The sequence below is a fragment of the Brassica rapa genome, chromosome A09, assembly GCF_000309985.2.
Source record: "Brassica rapa cultivar Chiifu-401-42 chromosome A09, CAAS_Brap_v3.01, whole genome shotgun sequence".
NCBI lineage: Eukaryota > Viridiplantae > Streptophyta > Magnoliopsida > Brassicales > Brassicaceae > Brassica > Brassica rapa.
In genome coordinates this window covers 18,124,221-18,145,681 of record NC_024803.2, presented here as the reverse complement: position 1 = coordinate 18,145,681, position 21,461 = coordinate 18,124,221, and the positions used below count along the sequence as shown (strand labels likewise).

The following is a 21,461-nucleotide window of genomic DNA, read 5'->3' as shown; positions in this document are numbered from 1 at the left end:
CAAACTTAATAATGTATACATAAAAATGTCAAAATAGGTTAAATTTTATACAAAAGTGTGTAAGTAATTAAAGGAAGGTGAATACTCCCTCAGTTTTATATTAGTTGTCGTTTTGGAGTTAAAATTTTCTTTCATATTTTAAGTGTCGTTTTATGTTTTCAATGCAAAAATTCATTAACAATATTATCCATTTTATTTTTTTTATTGGTTGAAATATGGTTTTTATTTTGGAAATATGCAAAATTAAATGTTTTCTTAATCTGTGTGCATAAACCTAAAACGACAACTAAAGTGAAACGGAAGGGGTATAATTTAAGGAAAGCTAAAAACATAAGCGAATTAAATAAGGAAATTTATCTATTGTGTTTTTTTTATTGGAATTTGAAAAAGGATATGTTGAATATTTATGGTTAGCTAACTTATTTATGTATAAATAATAATGTTAAAATAGGTCAAAATTTATAGGGAAATTGCCACAAATAGCACATTCATATTACCACTTTTCATGTTTATACTAATCACTTTTACTCTCATTTTTAATGAAGAGTAAAAGACAATTATACATTTAGGGTTAACTAATCTAGACTTAGGTTTAGAGTTGAGGGGTGGAGTAGGTTTTTGGAATGTAAAATTTAGGATTCTAATAAATATATAAATAAATGCTTAAAAATATATAAAAAATTTAAAAAAAATTGTTTCAAACATAATTTTCGTTTTTCAAAAAGAAATTTGGAAAAAAAAAATAAAAAAAATCTCGAAAATAAAAAATTTCTAAAAAAGAAATTTATAAAGAAGTTCTAATTTGAAAAAGTATAATTCGAAAACATAAAAAAAATTTTCTTTTTCTTTATTTTTTTAATTTTTAATTTTTTTAATTTTTTTAATTTTTTAAATTTTTTAAATTTTTTAAATTTTTTTAATTTTTTAAATTTTTTAAATTTTTTTAATTTTTTAATTTTTTTATTTAAATAATGATTTATTATATATATAATAACAAGGACATAAGAGTCTTTTGTCACTTAATGAAGAAAATATTTTTGAAAATGTCTCTTTACTGGTGGTAAAAATGAAAAGTGATACAATGAAAGTGGTAAAAATGTAATTTTTCCATTTATACAAAAGTGTGTAAGTAACTAAGATCATCTCCAACCCATCTCTATAATATAGATATCTAAAATAGAGAAAAAAATAGAGCTAGTGTTTTTGCTCCAATGTGTTCCTTTATAATAGAAGAATTCTATATTTGCCTCTTAAAGAGAGAAAAAAATAGCATTCCTCTATTTATAGAGGCTAATATAGAATTCTTCTATTATAAAGGAACACATTGAAGCAAAAACACTAGCTCTATTTTTTTTTCTATTTTAGAGATCTCTATTATAGAGATGAGTTGGAAATGCTCTAAAATAGATGGGTTGAAGATGCTCTAAGGGAAGTATACAATCTAAAATTTGAAGTGAAACACATTAAAATGATTTACTGTTATTAACATTGTTATTTTAGAATTATTTGAAAACCTAATGATTTGAAGATACTTTGGTGGAACCTTTTAGTAAAAAATATAAAATTCTAAATCTCAGGAATAAAATGTTCTATTTATAATCATAGTAGCAAATTTCCTAAATCACTTAATCATCTAATAAGTCATTAAAAATCAAATTCATCCAAATGATCTAAAAGACTCAAACTGAATACGCAATCCTAAATTAATTTAGCGTTTAATGTGACGGTGTGAATTTTTTTTTGTCAACATGTGACGGTGTGAATAAACGCAAAAATTTGACGAACTCAAAATCAATAAATGCAAAAAATTGACGAACTCAAAGCCACATGTATGGTCTTTGAAGCTCACCCCAACCACATACATGTTTTCTCTTCTATCCTTTTGGATGTTCTGTTATTCTCATTTTGTATTGTCTTTTCATTACCTTTGTTCACTTCACAAGAGACCTTTGTTTCTTTTCATTCATTTTATTTTATTTTGTTTTATTTTGAAGCCACCAACCAATATGTATATTCAAAATCACCTTATTTCAAAACGATGCTAGCATTTTGAGTTACAACAATGTTTAACAGTTGAATCCATGTTCTTCTGAAGAAGTGAACAAAGGTCTTACGACGTTTAAAGTCATATATGAAGCCAGGCTTGCAAATTAACTAACAAACAAAATCAAACCAAAATCAAACCAAAACCGAACCGATGTTTACAAATATTCAAACATCTATAACACATGATGTTTGCAGAACCGAAAAATAAATAGTAACGCTATAACATCTCACATAGTTTGTATCGTTTTGTCACTGTGTTACTTCTACAAATAAACTACTGACATGATTCACATGACATCTACTGATCTGTACATAAATTGTTAGCACTTGTGTATGGGAAAAATCAAAACATGAATCTCTATCTTGTTACACTTTTTTCAGGCTTTGTAAAACTTAATAATACTGTACTCAACAAAATCTTTTTTTTTTCCCAGTCCCAAAGAGGACATTAATAAAAAATACCAAAACATGAATCTCTAATCTATATCCAAATATCTACCTCAATTTTATAAAAACACAGAGCTCACCAGAGCCACTATTTATTATATTTTCCTCATTGTTTTTTTTTTCTTTCTCCAGTAAATCATATTTGGATTCTTGGTGAAAATAGGGTTAAAGAGAAAGTCCCGAAGTTTCAGCGTTACGTAGGATTTTCAGCAACATATAAAATCTGGAATATTTGTTCTCTCTCTTTGTTCCTGTCTCTATCATCTGAGCTTTTCATATTCAAATTTTGAGGTACATTTATTCAAAACAAAAACTTTTGAGGTACATTACTGTCTCTGTTTATCTTTCTTTCTCTCCTATAAAGAAAAGAGAGAGGAGGAGTTTAAATGTTTTTCTTCAATATTATGATTTTTGGAATTAGAAATTGTTAAATTTATACTAATTCCTGAATTTAGACATGGTATACAAAACAGCGAGAGAAAACCAGGCGTTTCGCCTTCTTTAATTTGCATTTTTTTGTGAGATTATTTTTAACTTATGTTAAAAAGAAATTTCAAGCTGGGGCATTCAATTTTGTTATATACTATTTTGAAATATGTGTCATCATCACGTGTATCGGATGTTGGATATTTGGAGTTATATCATAGCCGTTTTGCAAAAGTTCAATTTCTGTTAGCTGTATATATATATATATATATATTCACTAAAAATTCTAATTTGATAGTTAAGAACTTATAATTCAATAATCTCTCTCTGTGTTTCTTGATTCATCAAAACGGTACGGAGAAGAACGAGAAGGGTGACAAGAGGTAGTACATACATCTTCTTAAATCTTAAACTGTTTAGTTGTTAGCTTAGTGGAAGAAATTTAAGAAGATCAACTTAAAATAACTTTTATTGAAAATTTAGCTAGCATCTGCATAATTCGGTGATACACAATTTGTAAGCAAAGATGCTTTGTAGATACTTGTACAACAAGTCAATTCTAATGTAATTAATCTTAATTTTGTTGTAGAAAATGGTCGCATTCGGGAAGAAGCTCAAGGAAAGAAGCATTGAAGAATGGCAAGAGTATGTTTCTATATTCAAGATCTGGTTGGTATAATGTTTAAAGCAATGTGATTCATGTACTTCCTTTTTTGTTCTATTTCTATATAGATATTACATCAATTACAAATTGATGAAGAAGAAAGTGAAGCAATATGGTCGACAAATCGAAGTAGGAAGTCTAGATCGTCGCCATGTTCTTAAAGATTTCTCAAGGATGTTGGATCATCAGGTTTTTCTCTTTTTTCTTCACAAATTTTCACTTGTTTAATCATATGCATCAAACTTTATAATAAAAAAAACATGTTTCCAAAATGCATGCAGATAGAGAAAATCTCTCTTTTCATGCTGGAGCAACAAGGTTTGCTTTCAAGTAGGTTGCAGAAGCTAAGGGAATGTCATGATGCACTCCAAGATGAGCCTGACATATCTCAGATATCTAATCTAAGAGAAGCTTATAGATCTGTGGGACAAGATCTTCTCCAGCTTCTGGTTTTCATCGATACGAATGCGATTGGTATCCGTAAGATACTGAAGAAATTTGATAAAAGATTTGGCTATAGATTCACAAACTATTATGTCAAGACTCGTGCTGATCATCCTTACTCTCAACTCCAGCAAGTGTTCAAACATGTGGTAAGGTCTTACAATCTCACGCAGCTTAATCTTTCACTATAATAGAAGCTTATATAAGCTTTTGACTATATTGAATGCTTTATAGGGTCTTGGAGCTGTTGTTGGAGCCATATCTCGAAACCTTCACGAGCTTCAAAACAATCAAGGAAGCTTCTTATCAATTTATGATCAGCCTGTTGTTCCTCTTCAGGTTCTTTTTGTGCGATATATGTATACATACCGAGTTTTTCTAAAATGGTTATGTTTCATCGATATTTTGTGTTTCTTTCTTGTAGGATCCTGTGGTGGATTCAATCAAGAATGCAGTGGACAGGCTAACACGTTCAACAAACTTCCTTAATTTCATGGCTCAACATGCTCTAATCATGCAAGACGAAGATTTGCTGATTCATGAAGATCAAGCGGATCAAGAAGAAGGGAGATATCACTTCATGTCGCTCTTGTTAAACTTGGCAAACACGTTTCTCTATATGGTCAATACATATATCATTGTTCCTACAGCAGATGATTACTCCATGAGCCTTGGAGCTGCCGCAACGGTTTGTGGAGTTGTGATTGGTGCAATGGCTGTGGCTCAGCTCTTCTCTTCGGTTTACTTCAGCGCCTGGTCCAACAAATCATACTTCAAACCACTTATTTTCAGCAGTATTGTTCTTTTTGTTGGGAACCTAGTTTACGCTTTGGCTTATGACTTCAATTCATTAGCTCTTCTATTGATTGGCCGGCTATTCTGTGGGTAAGTCCCCCTTTAGCTTTGTGTTATATATACATTAGGTTTCATGAGACCTTACTTGTTTTTTTTTTTTAAAACGCTGGATAATTATGTTATTACGAGACTGTACTTGATTGTTATGTATATTCATTTGTAGATTTGGTTCAGCAAGAGCAGTGAACCGGAGATACATAAGCGATTGTGTGCCTTTGAAGATCCGGATGCAGGCTTCAGCCGGTTTTGTTAGTGCAAGTGCTTTAGGAATGGCTTGTGGTCCTGCTCTTGCCGGTTTACTGCAAACCAATTTCAAGATCTACAATCTTACCTTTAACCAGGATACACTACCCGGTTGGGTTATGGCTGTTGCTTGGCTTATGTACTTGGTCTGGTTAGCTATTTCTTTCGTGGAACCAGCACGTGACCCTGAAGAGGTTCATACTTCACAAGAATCTAACTCCGGTATGGAACTAAAGAGAATTAGGTTTGTTATATTTTGCATATTCTTATCTAATTTTAAGAATCTTTAATGTTCGATGAAGCTGATCAAGATGGAAACATGGAGAAGGGGATTACAAAACAGCTATTACTTGCACAAGAAGAAACAGAACATGATGATGAAGATGACTGCGATGGAAGTGAAGAGTCTGCTGAAGATTCACGTAAACCTGCTAACTCCTTTGTAGCTGCATACAAACTACTCACTCCTTCAGTGAAGGTAAAGAAACATCAATAACTTTTCAAGATTGTCATATTTTTTTCACAAGAGTGGTGAAACATGACAATTTTCTTCTTTTTTTTTTTAATTTCCTTTAGGTTCAATTGTTAATATACTTCATGCTCAAGTATGCAATGGAGATTCTTTTATCAGAATCAAGTGTGGTTACCACATACTACTTTGGTTGGTCCATGAGTTCGGTTTCAATCTTCTTGTTCTGTCTTGGTCTAACTGTTTTACCGGTTAACCTCGTTGTTGGAAGCTATATCAGCAACATGTTTGAAGATCGGTAAAAATACATGCATACGTTATTTTCTTGTTTTTTCGGTTTATTTGAAAATGTGAATTTTCTTATCACAGGCAAATTCTGTTGGCGTCAGAGATTATGGTCTGTGTTGGAATACTTCTCAGCTTCCATGTAGTAGTCCCTTACACCGTGCCTCAATACGTTATCTCTGGATTCATCATGTTTGTTTCTGCTGAAGTTCTTGAAGGTAAAAGATTGATTCAAGATCTCAATATTTTCACTGAATCTGTCAGCTTTCTTGAAGTATTTTTTTTGTCGGTAGGTGTGAACTTATCGTTACTATCGAGAGTGATGTCATCGAGGCTATCACGTGGGACGTACAATGGAGGGTTACTGTCAACTGAGGCGGGCACCATCGCTCGTGTGATTGCTGATGCGACTATCACCGTTGCTGGGTTCTTGGGGCAGAGTATGCTTTTGAATGTTACTCTGCTTCCTTCTCTTATTATATGTGTTGGGTCTATTGTAGCTACTTGTTTTACTTTCAACTCCCTGTATTAGTGTTTCTTTCACAACTTTTTCTGCATAGAACTCCAGATTTCAGAGCTTTGTACCAGCATTGCAAGCACGGTTTGTAGTATTGTGGTTATGGACATGCTTATCTTTGTGTACTTTAGTGTTTGGTCATATAGATTGTACTTCAGACCGTTTCATATTTACTTATCTAGTAACATTTCTTTGTCTACTATTTGTTTGTGACTTCAATTCTATACTGCTTCTTTTGACTATTCTGCTTTTATGTGGGTAAGTCCTTTTAGACTTGTGATGTGATATGGCTGTTAGTAGGCCTGCGGTTATTAACCCAGCCGCACCTGCCGAGAACTAAGAGGTTCAGTTCCATTCGGCAATTTTAAAAAAAAAATCGGTAGACGGGTTAGGAGGTTTTCTAAAAAAAAACAATTAACCAAACTATACCAAAATTCTGAACTAAAATAACCAAACTTGTCCGATTTTTTTTGAATTTTTAACCAATAAAACTATAATTTAACCGAATTTGAAAACTTTAGTTAACTTTGGTAGAAACTTTTGAAACCTAACTATCCAAAAACCAAGCTGAACTTTTTTTGTTCAATTTTGCAAGATTTTGACCGAACAGAAGTTACAGAGCTAACCAAGTTCTGAACTACCCGAACTAACCGAACCGTGTGCCAAGTTTTTACATTTGTGAAATTATCTAAACTCTATTTTAGCTTTAAATATTTAAGTGCATTTAGGTGGTGTGTTATAAAAACGTTCTAGAGCAAATCAATAGTAAATAAATAAGAAACAGAGCATACAAACTTTGTCCCTAGATCAAAGTAAAAACAAACTTTATAAAAAAAACGTTTTAAATATAGGAAGTAACATAAAAGTGATGAGTAGAGACCATCTTCTAGAGTAGTTTAAGCTTCTTTGCCTTTCAGTGTCCATTGGCTATGGATCCATCGTCTCCTTTCTTGCCATAGAATCTCCGGTACAGTGAATCAACCTCTTTCAGATAATAAGTCCCCGGAGCCAAAAGGTCTATGATACCTTCTTTGCTCGTCACAAACTCCTTTGCTCCGTACCTATGTTCCATCAGCTTCATTGTCTCCACAAACTTCTCAGGTGCATACTGCAAACAACACAAAGCCAAGATGAGAACAATGATATTAAGTAGAAACATGGTTTCACTTAGGGATGTTCAACCTCATGTCTAGCCTTCAGTTTACCGCCGATGTCCATCACTGATGCAATGTTTGAGAGGCTGAAAGGAGACTGGTTTTCGCAGAGACGCAACGAAAACATTGTTGCGGTTGAACCACTTCCATATGAGAACATAACCACCCTCTTCTCTGCCTATAGAAAAACACAAATGAAACCAAAATGTAAATAATGTATACAAGAAAGTGAGAAGAAAAAGTTTGTTTGTTATTTTTATAGTTTACCAAATCGCTGTGTTTGTTGTGGATGAGAGAAGCAAAAGCTGCGTAGAGAGAAGCAGTGTACATGTTACCGACTTCTTTTGGTACTAAAGTCGTTGGTTGCACTTTAGCATCATAAAACGTTTTTGCAACTTGTTGTGACACCTGCAAAAGACAACAAAGCTATAATAACTCTGGTTTTGCTTTTTCCAAGTATCAAAAAAAAAAAAAAAGATGAAAAACCTTTTCAAGATCACGGCTTTGGTAACTCTCGTCGAGTGACAAAGACGAATAAGGAGTGAACTTCTCTTTGGCAGCCTCATCAATGGAGCTGAAATAGAGGAAACAGATATGTTTAACTCAATTAATATAAACAAGTTTAGGAAACTTTCAATCCAGAGCAAGAACCTTGCGTTTCTCAAGAAGTCGTTGTACAAGAGACGAGCAAAGCTTTTCTGTACAAGCTGCAACAGCAAAGAAGAGATGACTGGTCAGAGACGGTTCAGGCAAAGAACAAAACTGTTGTTGTTGGGAGGGTTAAGAGATTACTTTGTTGTATGGAGAATGGAATACAAAGTAGTCTGCATCATTGATGGAGAACTCTTTCCCCTCCAGTTTCTCAAACCTAGTAAGTGTAATGAGCCAACACAGAAAATCAGAAGAGGTAGAAAGAAAGGTACAGAGATTTCAATTCATAAGCACAATGTACTTACTTGTTGCACATATGTTTATAGCAGGAGTCAAGTGCCATAAGGTAGCAAGTCTGTGAAAGCTTACCATCAACAACCTACAAGAACACGAGAAAACGATTAACCAAACAAGTAGGACCGGTCTTGGGCAAAGCCGAATGAAACATTGACCTCTGGCCCCCAATTTTTTTTGGAAAAAGTTACATAGACATAGACCCCCAAATTTGTAAGAAAAAAAAAACTATTTTACTATTGAAATATTTAGTAAATCGCCTACAACCCCCTCCAAAATCTGAGGGCCGGCCACGGCCACGCAAACAAGAATTTGAACCACTTGAGGTTATGCACTGAAGATTTACCGGGTACTCGCTAGCAAGATTTGGCTTGTAAAAGTCATAGACATGAGCCATGTGGCTTCCTCTCAGTTTGCTTTCGAAAACAATAGGAGCATTAGGTCCTATCAACATAGCAATGGCTGCTGCTCCTCCTGTGGGCCTTGCAGGTCCTTCTGCATAAACCTGAAGTCATCCAAAAAAATGTATAAAGCTTTGTGCAAAAGACTCTTAGCCATGAAAGATTACATTTTCTAAGTGTCAGATGTTATACCGCACTGTCAGTGCAGATGACAAGTCCATAGCGACCATCCCAGGAGTTACTCTCAACCCAATTGACACAGTTTAGCAAAGCAGCAGTTCCACCATAACAAGCATTGGTCGAGTCAACACCTTCCACATCAGTGTTTCCACATTTCTGATCATTCACAAATACAAAACAAAACAAATTTTTAATTGTCTTTTTACACAAAGAAGCTTGAGTAAAGGATAATACCTCAAAGAGTTGCATCAAGAAGGTTTTGATGGACTTGCTTTTGTCAATGACAGTCTCACTTCCTACTTCAAGACGCCCAATTTGCGTGGGGTCAATTTTATACTTGTCTAGAAGAGATGTCACCGCATTAAAACTAAGAAACAAGAACACAGATCAACATATAGAATTGCATGAGAATATACTTAATGCAAACAAAACAAAAAAATAATTAATAATGACCTCATTGAGATGACATCTTCAAGCTCAGTGCAGAAAGCTAAACAATCTTGGCCAAGTCCAATGGTGTATTTGCCTTTGCTAGCTCCATCATGAGCTTCCAAAGCTTCCTAATGTAACAACAAAACATTGATCTAATTCATCAATCATAAACACCATAGTTTCAGACATGAACTCAAGAATTGCAAAAAAAGAGAGAGATTGAACAGAACCAGAGTTGTAAAAATCGATTTTAAGAGTTTTTCAACTGAGACTTAATTAGAAAATCTCAGGATCAAAGGGTAACTTCAATCAACTAAACACTTTTTTAATAAAATCAATCTCAAGTATCATCACCAAATCTCAGACCAAGAAGAAGAGATCTCAAGTCTGAGACTTTTTAATCATAATTCTCCTATTTTAATTAAAAAAAAAAGAAAAATAATTTTTTTTAAAAACTTCATCTAAATACCAAACTCAGCCACATTACAAAACCCAGAGACAAAGAACAAACTCGGTCTAAATCTTCAACTCTATCCGAGACGCTAAAAACAGATTTTCAGACAGAAACAGAGTATCAATGCAATAGCTCTTGTCCATTAAAAAAAGCTTGGAGGGGAATATACCTGTTGAACACATGTGGGAGGAAAATAGATGTCCATAGCCAATATCCCGACGTTCTTCGCCATTGTTGAATGGAAACGAAAGGACTTCTTCTTCTTCTTCTTCTAAAGGTTCGATCTTAGCAGAAGAGAGAAAGAGAGAGAGAGAGAGAGAGAGAGAGATTTGAAGCTCTATAAAAGAAATATATGAATCGGTTGAAAACAGAAACGAAACTCAATTTGTTTTTAATAACAAATCCAGGAGATATATTAGGTGGATTTTTCTCTTTTTATTTTCCTAAAATATTTAATACTTAGTTGTATGTTTTGTTTCGGTCAAACACAATACTCTTGTACACTTGTGTTTTAAAGTCTTTTTTTTTTGTGTGTTCAAAAATTAAAATTCTGGATAATTAATTACTAATATGTCCTTATATATTAATTGATTCAAAACAATTTTTCCTCCGACAATTACACTTCATAAATAATAGCATAGATATCTGAAATATACAATAAAGATTTATCTATAAATATAAAAAAAAAAGATTTATGTGTCGAAAAATAAATGGAAAATAAGATAAAAGTGTGTTTGTATGTGTGCCTGAGAGATGGAGGTTGGGGGCAGGAGGTGTTTCCTCCGGAATCTGGACAACGCAGACCTCGTGACTTAGCTCCCTCCCTCCCTCCCTCGTGCTTCTCTTTTTTATTTCATTATTTATCCCTTTCCATTTTCTTTAATTTATAGTTATAGCAATGCCAAAGTTACACCAGTGCGGATACTTATTTCCATTTTTATATACATTAATATTATTTAAATGTTTACTTTATATTTTAAAATATTTATAAACATAATAATTAAATATATTACATACTGTAAAAAATATTGATTCGTGCGTTATACTAAATTTTCGACAAATATTGACCCATTAATATGATTGAATAATTTTTTTTTAACACAATATTTTTTCCAATAAATAATATTTTAAATATTTTGATTAAATATAAGTTGTATGGCGAGATTTAGATACATTAAAAATTAATATTGTTTTTTTGTCATCATTAAAAAAAATAGTAGCTGATATTGATATTGTTAGTAACATTAAATATTATTTTACAAGTAATTCAATGATAAATATTATTGTTGAAAATAATTAATAGTAACTGAAAAGTTTAAAAATATATTTTAGAAATATTTGATATATATATTAAGCGAGATTTAGAGAGATTAAAAATTGAATATTTGGTTATAAACAATCCATATTATTTTACAAATAGTGCAAAAATATTTAATCTTAGCATAGATATTTTTTATTGGTGAAAAATAATTAATGTTAACCATAATAGTTAAACATATATTTTTGGAATGTTCAAAATGCATATATTTTAGGCCTTATAAGCTAAATGTGTGGAGACTATATGATACTTGAAAAATATTAGATAATATGATTAAAAATCTTTTCCAAACTTGAATTTTCTTACAATTTAGCTAAATCATTTTATGAAATATCTTTAATACAAAAATTTAGCTAAATATGATTTAGAAAATAATTTAATAAATTAAGAAAAACAATGATTACTTAAGTTATGGTTATTTAATATTTTAATGATAAGAATGTAAATATTGGAGAAAAAGTAGGATCAATTCAATTTTGTACGCCTGCTTCGTATGATAGAGTAGCGTTACGGTTTTCCGAGAGATTCTTATACGGTATTGTTGAACTGATTTGATTTGTGCAGCCCAATCAGGGTATGTCCTGAAATTTAATACAATTACTAAATATATTTGTGAATCATTTGAAATCGAATGATATATTGTTACATACATATTAACCATTAATGTCTAGAAGTTATAAATAGTCATATAAAAAAGTTATAAATAGATGAATGTTTTATTTTGCTATGATGAAGGACCGGTTCGCTCAATTCATATAATAGACGTGGATTGAAGGGGATGTTTGACCAAGTTCAACGTAACTGGATCAGCCTTGAAGCACATAAGATATCTATATTATTAAAAGAAAAATACCCATTAAAAAATACCCCTAAGTTTTTTAATTTATTTATACTTCCATGTCACTGAAAATTAAATTAAACTACCTATTTTAATGTTTGTATTTTTCAGTTAAATTAATAAGTTTTCCTTAATCAAATTTAAACTTAATGTCATTAAATGAGTCTACATATTTTAATGCTTGTCCTTTTCAGTTAAATTAATAAATTTTCCTTAATCAAATTTAAATTTGATGTCATTAAATGAACCTAAAAATATATCATATTTAACGTAGGTTATTACGGACGAATACAACCCAATAATAAACTTGAATTTTATTTTTACGAAAAAGTGAATCACTTGATATATGTAATATTTAAAATATATTAACTACAATATAACAAATGCATATAACATTCCTATACTTTAGTTTGAAATGATCATGCTAAAGTTTTATATAGTCAACTTACATCATGCATCGATCGATGTACAATATTCAAACCACCTATAGTTTTCGTTTTCCTTATAGGATGTATCAACCAACCAATCATCCCATTGATTGCCTAAGATTTATAAAAAAACAAATCAATAAATACAAACTCAAAATCCAATATTTTCTATTAATCAAAACATAATATCTACAATGTCGTATCTTTAATGTATCTATTAAATATATAAATTGTAATCATAATTACACTAATTATAAGAATAGATTTGATTACAACTAATTGATCTATTACTTCGGTAATTGATTTGCTTGCAGAAGAGGAAACAATAAATTTAAAATTTGTAAGAATATAAAGATATAGAGATTCCAACCAATTTCATATATTTGCGTATGATTTTCTCATAATAAGCTTCAAATTAAACATTGAAAGAGATAGATAGATTTATTTTATTCTTTTACCGACACAGAACTTAAACAAAATGAAGAGTTAAATGTAATTTTTTTGTTACACTTCCCGGAAAAAAATGTATGTTACACAGAACTTAAACAAACTGATTAAGCGTTTACACACGTACTAATTAACATGTTATGCAAGCAATACCACAATCAAATTGTATGTTATAATGGTACTATAGGATCGAATCCACAGAAAAATAAAGACCTATTGACATTAATAATACACAAACTAATCTAAGCAAAACAGAAAAAAGTTTTGATCGACATTACCAAAATAAAAAGTCAATCAAAAGTCAAACTTATAAAAATACAAGAAATGCAAGGTTTTGGTAAGTAATTGAAATTGACTAGAGATGATAAATTTAAGACTTAGGATGCCAGACATAATCAACTAGCAAGTTTTATAGGTATATATCACATTCAAATAGACTAATTCACTTTTGTGACAATAACTCATATGTTAGTCATGCATCAAACATCAACTTTTGTTAGCCTAATACATTCAAGAATGAATAAAATCACAAATCTACTAACACTAAGCATCAATTACCATTGAGTAAACATCTAAGTTACTTCAAATATTCATCAAACACTTTTCTAGCATGAAATTATTTAAGCTCTAAATCAACTAAGGTTGATCTAGCATTAAGAACATGTAACAAGCAACGAACAATCTTAATCTAGATCTAGGCATCTCAAATCATCCATCTTTCACTATAATATACCAAACTCAAAAACTCTAAAAATTATACTCACTAACATTCATTAAATCACACAAACTCATGATAAATAAATGCATAATAAAGAGTTCAGAGAGATGTAAACAAGATAAACAAAAGAAATTCTTAAACAAAAGCAAGATTCACAAGTTTAAGGTTTAATATTAAGACAAAACTAAGGAGCAACTATGCTCAGGTAACTTAGGGTTTATTTCCCCCTAAAATGCTCTTCTATAGGCCTTAAAATAAATCCGGTCAACCCAACAAGCTTGAGTCAACCCAAAAGAAAATAGATAAAAAACTACTATTGATGTAGACCACAAACGGGCTTCGTCTGCGGTGAGATACTTCTCCAAAAGTCGTCCTGCCTTGATTTCATGGATGGGTTCGGTCTGTGATTTCTGTCTGCGGTCATTCATTCTTTGCAGCATAAATTCAGTAATTTGGCCACATCTCTTAGAATATAGCTTCAATTGATTGAGACCACTTCCATCTGAAAGATGAGTCAATTTTATATATTGTGGCTAAATATAAGCTTCGAAATATATCTTTAAGACCTTCAGCCAAGCTGTTTGTTGAACTTTTATGGCTTAATCCTCTCCAAAATCGACAGAACCGCTTCAAACTGCATATGGTCTCTCAAAAACCTGAAATAACATAAATTCATATGAAAATGCAATATAGACTCTTAAATACAATCTAAATGAACACAAATATAATGAAAATGATTGTTAAAAAAGGTAAAAATACAATAAATCAATTACAAGAAAAGACATTGGAATCATAAAAAACTTAATGAATTCGACAAGAACAAGAAAAGGTGAAAATCTAGTTCTTGCGCCGGAAAGCAGTGTTTGTGAATGTCTTTTCTTGGTCTAAGGTCTCCTCCTTCTTGCTTTTTTTTTTCCCAAGTCGACCTATACATATTCCCTCTTCAAATCAATTAGGCTGAGTTCTATTTACTCGATAGGCCTTCTACGAGAGATGTAATTCATCTTTATCAGTGAAGCAAAAAAAATGGAATAAATGGTAACTATTTATAGCACATGTTATTATTTATTATTTATTTACTTTGTAATATTTTGTCACTTAGTTAGAAGGAATATAGGCTAATCAATCTTAAAAAGTATCTTACAAGTATAATTTGTATTTTAATGGGTTTTAAGATGAATTTGAATTTGAAGAATTCAAAGTGATTGATTTTTAATGAGTTTTAAGATGATTTTAGATAAAATTGAAATTTTAGTATGAGTTTAAAAATGCTTTGGAATCTCATATGAAATTATATGATTTGATTATTTTTAACAATGAATATCCACCAAAACATTCTAGAAACACCAAAAACACTTGAAAATCTACAATTAAAAAAAATTCAATAATATTGGATTTACAAATACTTTGTGGCTTCCCTGAATGAAGAGCAGTCCGCGTGAGAGTTGGTTCAACCTCAATGAAAAACATCATTTCTAGTATGTTCAATCAACATTGAAGTTAAATGGTATTTTAAAGTTCATATTGGAATAATAGCAAATCATCTTAAATTTTGACTTGAATACACTTTGTTAGTGTAATTGACATGATAAAATGTGTTTAGGTATAAATTTCTATTTTTTAACAATTTTATATTTTTGTCAACTTTAACAACAATACTTAATTTGTTTCAATAAAAAACATTACTTTAAACTTAAAGTTAACCATGCGTCTGTGGTCGGATGGTCAAGATGTTCCGTGAATCTTTAAAATATCCGAATTCGAATCTGCATCACACCAGATTTCCACACGCGTGAACACCGTAGCTTTTCATGGAGAATGATATACCATTAACAATACTACTTAAATTTCAAAAAGAAACAGACAAGTTTGTTTTTTTTAATTGATAATTAGGTGTTTTACCAGATCAGACAGAGCATGGTGGGATTCCAATGACTTCTTGAAGTAAGTGAAACAATGTCCTTTTCTGAAAGGTAACGATCTCCCTTGACATTGGAATCTCCGTCACCGTCCGATTACGATTTGTCATACCTCTATCGTCAGATTTAGTTACCAGAAATTGCTGTAACATTATTAAGAATGTACTATCTACCAATTAGAGACCGTCGGATTACATTTCGATTTTGTGGGACCCAACTTAAATAAAACGATCGATAGTACACAAGACTTGTGGTTTATACACGTGATGAAAGTAGGTAGGTTCGATACTGTGTACGTCATCACAATCTGTAGTTTTTGTATAAAGAACTTGATGATATTTACAGAAGATGGGGGGATACAAACACTACCTATTCAATATAGTTTTAGAAAATTTTGCACAAATTAAAATTTTAATTTTCGAAGCAATAATGAATAATACTAAATGGATAGAAACAATTTGAATCAAATTGTAAATCCTCCTGTTCTTATATGATATTTTAATGATCTTTGAATTATTAGTGTATATTCACATGTTTAACTAACACATCATATAAAATGAAATGAATATAATAGTTTAGTTTAAAAATTATTAGGGAGAATACGAAAATGTATATCCAAAATGTTAGACAAGCTAACGAGATTAGATGGACTAGCACAGAAATCCAAAATGCACACTATGATCAACTGTAATGAAGAATTTTACATCTCGTAATTTTTTTTAAAAAGCACAATTAAACCCTAAAGTCACACTTTCATTCAGATCCCACTCAGAGAGAGGTTTCTTGAAGTGGAAGAAATAAAAAGAAACAAATGTTGATACTACAAGGCAAGCTTCAGTTTTTCATATAGTGAGGTTTTCTTGGAGAGCAAGGAACGAGCCTATGATCTTGCCACCGAGATCAGGGAACGTCTCACATCCAGGGAGAGAACTTACTTTCCCTGTTCTATCCACTTGAACTGGATACTTAAGAAGATGACCTTGCATCTCAGTCACCTCTTCTGCTGCGTACTGTCTCCAATTCAGCTCACTTAATTGCCTAACTCGTCTCACACATTCCATATTCTCTGGTTCTTCAAAACCTTGCTCTAGAAACCCTAGATGTTCTGCCCACAACGACATTCTATATCCAAAGATCTGCAAAAGAAATTGCAACAAAACCAAATGTTTCAGACATAGCTTTTAGGACATACATAGCTTTTGAGTTTGGTCTTTTACCTGACCACGAGGACGAGAACCTTTCTTAGCCCATGAATGGTGTGGTTGGTATCCACCCATGGCGATTTCAGTGTCTCTAGTTCCTTCCAAGGATCTCTGGTTGATATTCGCGGAACCGATCAAGACAAACTCATCATCCACTACCATACCTTTGGAATGAACATATATCATAAACCTCCTACTCTTCAAAGCTTGCACCTGCATTTGGTTTGTTGTTTCAGTTAAACCGAAACCAAATATTTTCTACGGGAGTCATCCATTTATGATAGATAGACATACCTGTATAGCATTTGCATTTGCGTTTGACTTAGGTGGAGTCCGAGGACTATTATATACACTAACTGTTCCATCAGCAACCTCTCTGGTTCCAAGACAGAAGAAGTTGAGAAAGTCTTGGGGCTCATACTGTCCATCAAGTCCAACTTCCACAAGTGCCTTGTGGATGGTCTGATACATCATTTGCATGGTTTTGTGCTGCAAAATATGATGAAAAGATGTCAGTACTAATCGAGATTAGATCATTTAGCAGATAATGGACAGGGTATTTTTACCTGCCAGTATAGAATCCTCTGAATAGGGTTACTCGTTGGAGCACCTTCTGGCCACATTGGAATGACAATGTAAGCAGCAAATTTCTCCCTTGCTCTAATTTTGTTAGCAATCTTTAGTGCGATTTCAATAGGGATCAGATTGTTAGCACCTGCAATACCAAAACTCCTTTGTTAGTACAGCAACTATTGAGTAACTGAACTTGCCTTTAAAAGCTCACAGTTACTTACCCAAGTCCTTGTTAGAATCCCAGTTGAATGATGATCCAAGAAAATATTGGTTCTCAATGTAGATGAAGTGCTGTGCAGATCTTATGGCCTTAACATAAGCCGCGTGTATGCTCATGTCAATGAGTATGTTCTTCCCACACAGTAGATTCTGTGACCACAAGTATATATAATCAGTAGAGAGTAGAAACATGTTGGTGATTAAAGAAGACTTAAGTTACAAAATGTTCAGAGTTGTGCTTACTCTTCCAGTAGCTTCCTTTGGGTCCTTTGGAAACCCTTTGACTGAACTTGAATCAATTGAACGGAAAACCTGAGCATGCCAAGTCTCTGGATCATTCTCATTAACAGAAGAAGCTTCTGATAGTCCTACGATGTCTTGAATCCTCTCTATGGAAAGCAACGAATCATCAGAAGCTGATCTTAACTTCCCCAATCCGCGAGATTTTGAAGCCTTTCTCCAGCGTTCTTCAAAATTAGCAAGTACATCGTACGCAGCTGGACCATCAATCTTGCTGTGCAGATCATGCCATGGCTCTCTTGGTCCATCATCCGCAGTAGTCTATTACCAAAAAAAAAAAAAAAAAGTTTCCATCAATTGAATCTAAACTAACATTGCAACCAAACATGTTTTTTTCTTGAAATGGTTACCAAAAAGTTAGGGTTGTGGAAGTCATCTTTATGGAGTGTCTTCAGTGTCCTGAAGAGAGGATGCTTGGGAGTATCAAAACGTCCGTTGCACACGTCTAGACCTCCAACAAAAGCTACGATCTTTCTTCGGTTCTGACCTGCATCAGCATCTACAATCACAGTTTTCTGATGATGTGTGTAGATAGTTCCAACTTCCTGTTCATCAAAATAACACCCAAGATTCAGCTTATACATAAGGGAGATTAAGCAGTAATGCAGTAACTATTGAGAATCTTACAGATTTCTTTACGAAGCTGTGACCTTTCCCTCCAGATCTTGGACAAAGAAGAACTTGCACTGAAGAATGCTTGAAGAACCGGCGAGTCTCTTCATCGCTTGTGTTCATAACTCCTTGCTACATAGCAACAAAACACCATCTTTCATTAAACAAATAAATGAATTGTTGCTTCAGTTAGTACTAAAAACATGTCAACAATGCTATAGTTACTATAACAACTAGCTAAAAGGATATAACATATAGTTACTATAACATGTTCTCGTTGTCAGGGAGATTCTTACAGTTTTGAACCCAAGAAGGCTCCTTGAAGTAGGATCATCCCACACCAAAACCAACACTCTAACACCTTCCTGAGACTTGGCCTTAAGCAAGTCCCCTAATGTACCATCTGTTGGATCATTATTCCGCCGAACCAGCCTAACCGGATGGTAAACCGACCAACCAGTAATATAAACCAACCTCCTCGCCTGCCTAATCGCATCAGCCATATCCTCCCAGCACTTCCCATGTCTATACTGCACACCACCGTCAAGATACACACTCGGAAGCGTACCATCATCAACATGAGCATCCTGGTACAGAGTAACCCTACCTCCTTTCCTCAAAGGGAAGTACGTACCGGGAACTCCAACACACTCGTTACCAAAACCAACACCCATCTGGTAAAGCCTCATCCTTTCAATCGGAGTGTATTGAACTGACAAACTCAACACGGCTCCCTGTTTGCAAGGCTTCCCACTACTGTTCAGTATCGGAAAAAACCCTTCGATTCTGTTCCCTGAAGACAGCTGCTCCGTTGGGATTCCGACAGCTCCCATGATCTGTGACCCGATGATGTCGCTGTCTTTCACCACAAAGTGAACTTCAGCAGCGCTGTGAGCCACGGGGACGTCGAAGTGCTGCATCCACACAGGGTTCTCGCTGTTGCTGATCACGAAGGTTCTGCCGATGACAGCGCCTGAGATGGAGACGGTCACGTAAGGGTCGCTCGTGATCTTGGAGGGCTTCTCATCTTTGCTAGTGTTCCTCCTGGTTAGACCGGACAGCATCCCACCGAGACGGTTGTGGAAGCCGTCCATGTTGGGAAGGTGTTTGGCTTCTTTAACCCAAATGTCTAAGTTACCGTGCAGCAGCTCTACACGCAAAGATCCGCTGCTGGTGGCAAAGGGCACGGGTTGCTGCCCGAAACCGTGGCTTGACCCTCCTCCCATTGAGAGAGTCTCTGTGTAAATTGGATGATGCGCCATCACTAAAGGTTGAGACTTTCAGTAGTAAGATCGAAAACCCAGAACACAAAAAGATCAAACACTTGGCGGGTAATCAAGATTGAGATCTAAAACGTTGTGAACTTTGGAGAGAAGAAGGAGAGAGGAAAGGAAGGGGAGCGTTGACTAGAAACGGAAGAATCGGAAAAAGTGAGCTGTGAATCTTAAGATCTTTCTTTGGCTGCCGTTGATGACCCGTTCTTTGCTTCTAATTTATTAATTTAGGCTTCTATTTGTATTTACTATTAACAAGTCGTTACAAGACATACTTAAAAAAATAGTTAATATAACATATTTGATTATTTACATTAATAATAAAAAATAATTTGAAAAATATTCTATTAATAATTCACAATTTGATATCTACACTTTTTTTTTTGATATTAATCACTGTACACCCACTAAAAAAAATTTTGGATTCGTCTCTGTATAAATATATCAATGAATATCTTATACAAACATATTCATTCTTGCTACAGGTCTCTATCAATTAAGTTTTAAATGACTACTCAGATTTGTTATGATGAGTTAAAAAAATCAAATTATACTTAAGAACATTAATGAACAGTTGACAAATCTGTGATGAATGAGAGGAAGAGGAAAATCTAGCCTAAAAAAAAAGAGAAAATGCTTTATAAAACTAAAGAATAAAAAATCACGGATAAGAGTACACACTACACTTTTCTTTTTCTTCGATAAAAATTTAAAATATATTTTTTAAAGATATTCTTTAGATAATATTCTTGTTGAACCTGTTAATTTAAATACTACATAAATTATAGGTGATAAAAAAAATTTGACAACAATATTAATTATTCAGATAGGATCATTTACTAAATTTACATATACAAAACTGTATTTTACCAAAAACAATTAAGTAATGGTGTAGTTTTCAAATTTAAATCTCATATAAATGTATTTCTCCAAATTTTCCTAATAATAAACCAACTATAAATTTGAATTTTATTATAATTATAACAAAATATGTTGAGAAAGAATCTTACAAAATTTTATCATAAAAATAAAAATGTTTTTATAAAAATTTATTATATAAATCAATGTTAACTAAAATTTTATTATAAAACAAGAAAATACAAATTTTATACTATTTTTATAAATTCTGTAATTAAATTATGTATTATATAAAAAAATAGCAGCACTATATGAATTAAATATGAAAATATACTAAAATAGGTAAACTAAAAAATTTTATATATGTTTTTTATTTAAATAAATTATCACTCATCATTAAACTGGATTAAAATTAAACTATATAATATTAAAAATAAATGAATTAACATAGGTTAATCTTTTATATCTGTTGACAAAAAAAATCTTTTATATCTACAATTATATATTTTCTTTTTTTTATTTTGTAACTCTCAACAATATATGGTGTACAATATGTTTTTATACCAAATATAATAGTATATAATAACTTTTAGTTCATATACTATTTAAAAAATAACATATTAGAAAACTATGAAATTTTAGTAATTCAGTTAAAATATTAATGACAAATCAAATTTTAATTATAAATTTATTTTTATTTTAATAATAACAAAATATGTTGGGAATTGTTTTAAAATATTGCCAAAAGTTTTAATAATTTTTTAAAAATAAGATATAAATGTAGTAACCAAAA

At 32.3% G+C, this 21,461-nt stretch overlaps 3 protein-coding genes across 5 annotated transcripts; 1 reads left to right on the top strand and 2 right to left on the bottom strand.

Annotated features, from left to right (window-relative positions):
• Positions 1–950: 950 nt before the first annotated feature.
• Positions 951–6,595, top strand: LOC103828820 (SPX domain-containing membrane protein At4g11810). 2 transcript variants are annotated; one of them, XM_009104466.3, is made up of 11 exons: positions 952–3,302; positions 3,509–3,564; positions 3,652–3,772; positions 3,865–4,176; positions 4,262–4,366; positions 4,452–4,912; positions 5,046–5,347; positions 5,428–5,603; positions 5,702–5,892; positions 5,964–6,097; positions 6,173–6,595. In XM_009104466.3, the coding sequence occupies exons 2-11, from the start codon at positions 3,512–3,514 to the stop codon at positions 6,409–6,411; spliced, it is 2,094 nt and encodes a 697-aa protein (XP_009102714.1). In that variant the 5' UTR covers positions 952–3,302; positions 3,509–3,511; the 3' UTR covers positions 6,412–6,595. The 2 variants fall into 2 exon arrangements, with proteins under 2 accessions (XP_033134821.1, XP_009102714.1); XM_033278930.1 differs by having other exon boundaries at positions 951–3,564.
• A 544-nt stretch (positions 6,596–7,139) lies between these two features.
• On the bottom strand, positions 7,140–10,396 carry LOC103828819 (hydroxymethylglutaryl-CoA synthase). Its single transcript, XM_009104464.3, has 12 exons — positions 10,132–10,396; positions 9,530–9,636; positions 9,311–9,443; positions 9,089–9,232; positions 8,842–9,000; positions 8,507–8,580; positions 8,343–8,418; positions 8,202–8,257; positions 8,037–8,124; positions 7,818–7,958; positions 7,579–7,728; positions 7,140–7,504 (listed from the first exon to the last, which is right to left on the bottom strand). The coding sequence occupies exons 1-12, from the start codon at positions 10,192–10,194 to the stop codon at positions 7,310–7,312; spliced, it is 1,386 nt and encodes a 461-aa protein (XP_009102712.1). The 5' UTR covers positions 10,195–10,396; the 3' UTR covers positions 7,140–7,309.
• A 5,995-nt stretch (positions 10,397–16,391) lies between these two features.
• LOC103828818 (phospholipase D gamma 1) lies at positions 16,392–20,027 on the bottom strand. 2 transcript variants are annotated; one of them, XM_009104463.3, is made up of 9 exons: positions 18,833–19,798; positions 18,552–18,668; positions 18,275–18,469; positions 17,868–18,185; positions 17,627–17,774; positions 17,399–17,547; positions 17,127–17,321; positions 16,848–17,045; positions 16,392–16,766 (listed from the first exon to the last, which is right to left on the bottom strand). In XM_009104463.3, the coding sequence occupies exons 1-9, from the start codon at positions 19,796–19,798 to the stop codon at positions 16,473–16,475; spliced, it is 2,580 nt and encodes an 859-aa protein (XP_009102711.2). In that variant the 3' UTR covers positions 16,392–16,472. The 2 variants fall into 2 exon arrangements, with proteins under 2 accessions (XP_009102711.2, XP_018508775.1); XM_018653259.2 differs by lacking the exons at positions 16,392–16,766; positions 16,848–17,045 and having other exon boundaries at positions 17,260–17,321; positions 17,431–17,547; positions 18,833–20,027.
• Between the last annotated feature and the right edge of the window lie 1,434 nt (positions 20,028–21,461).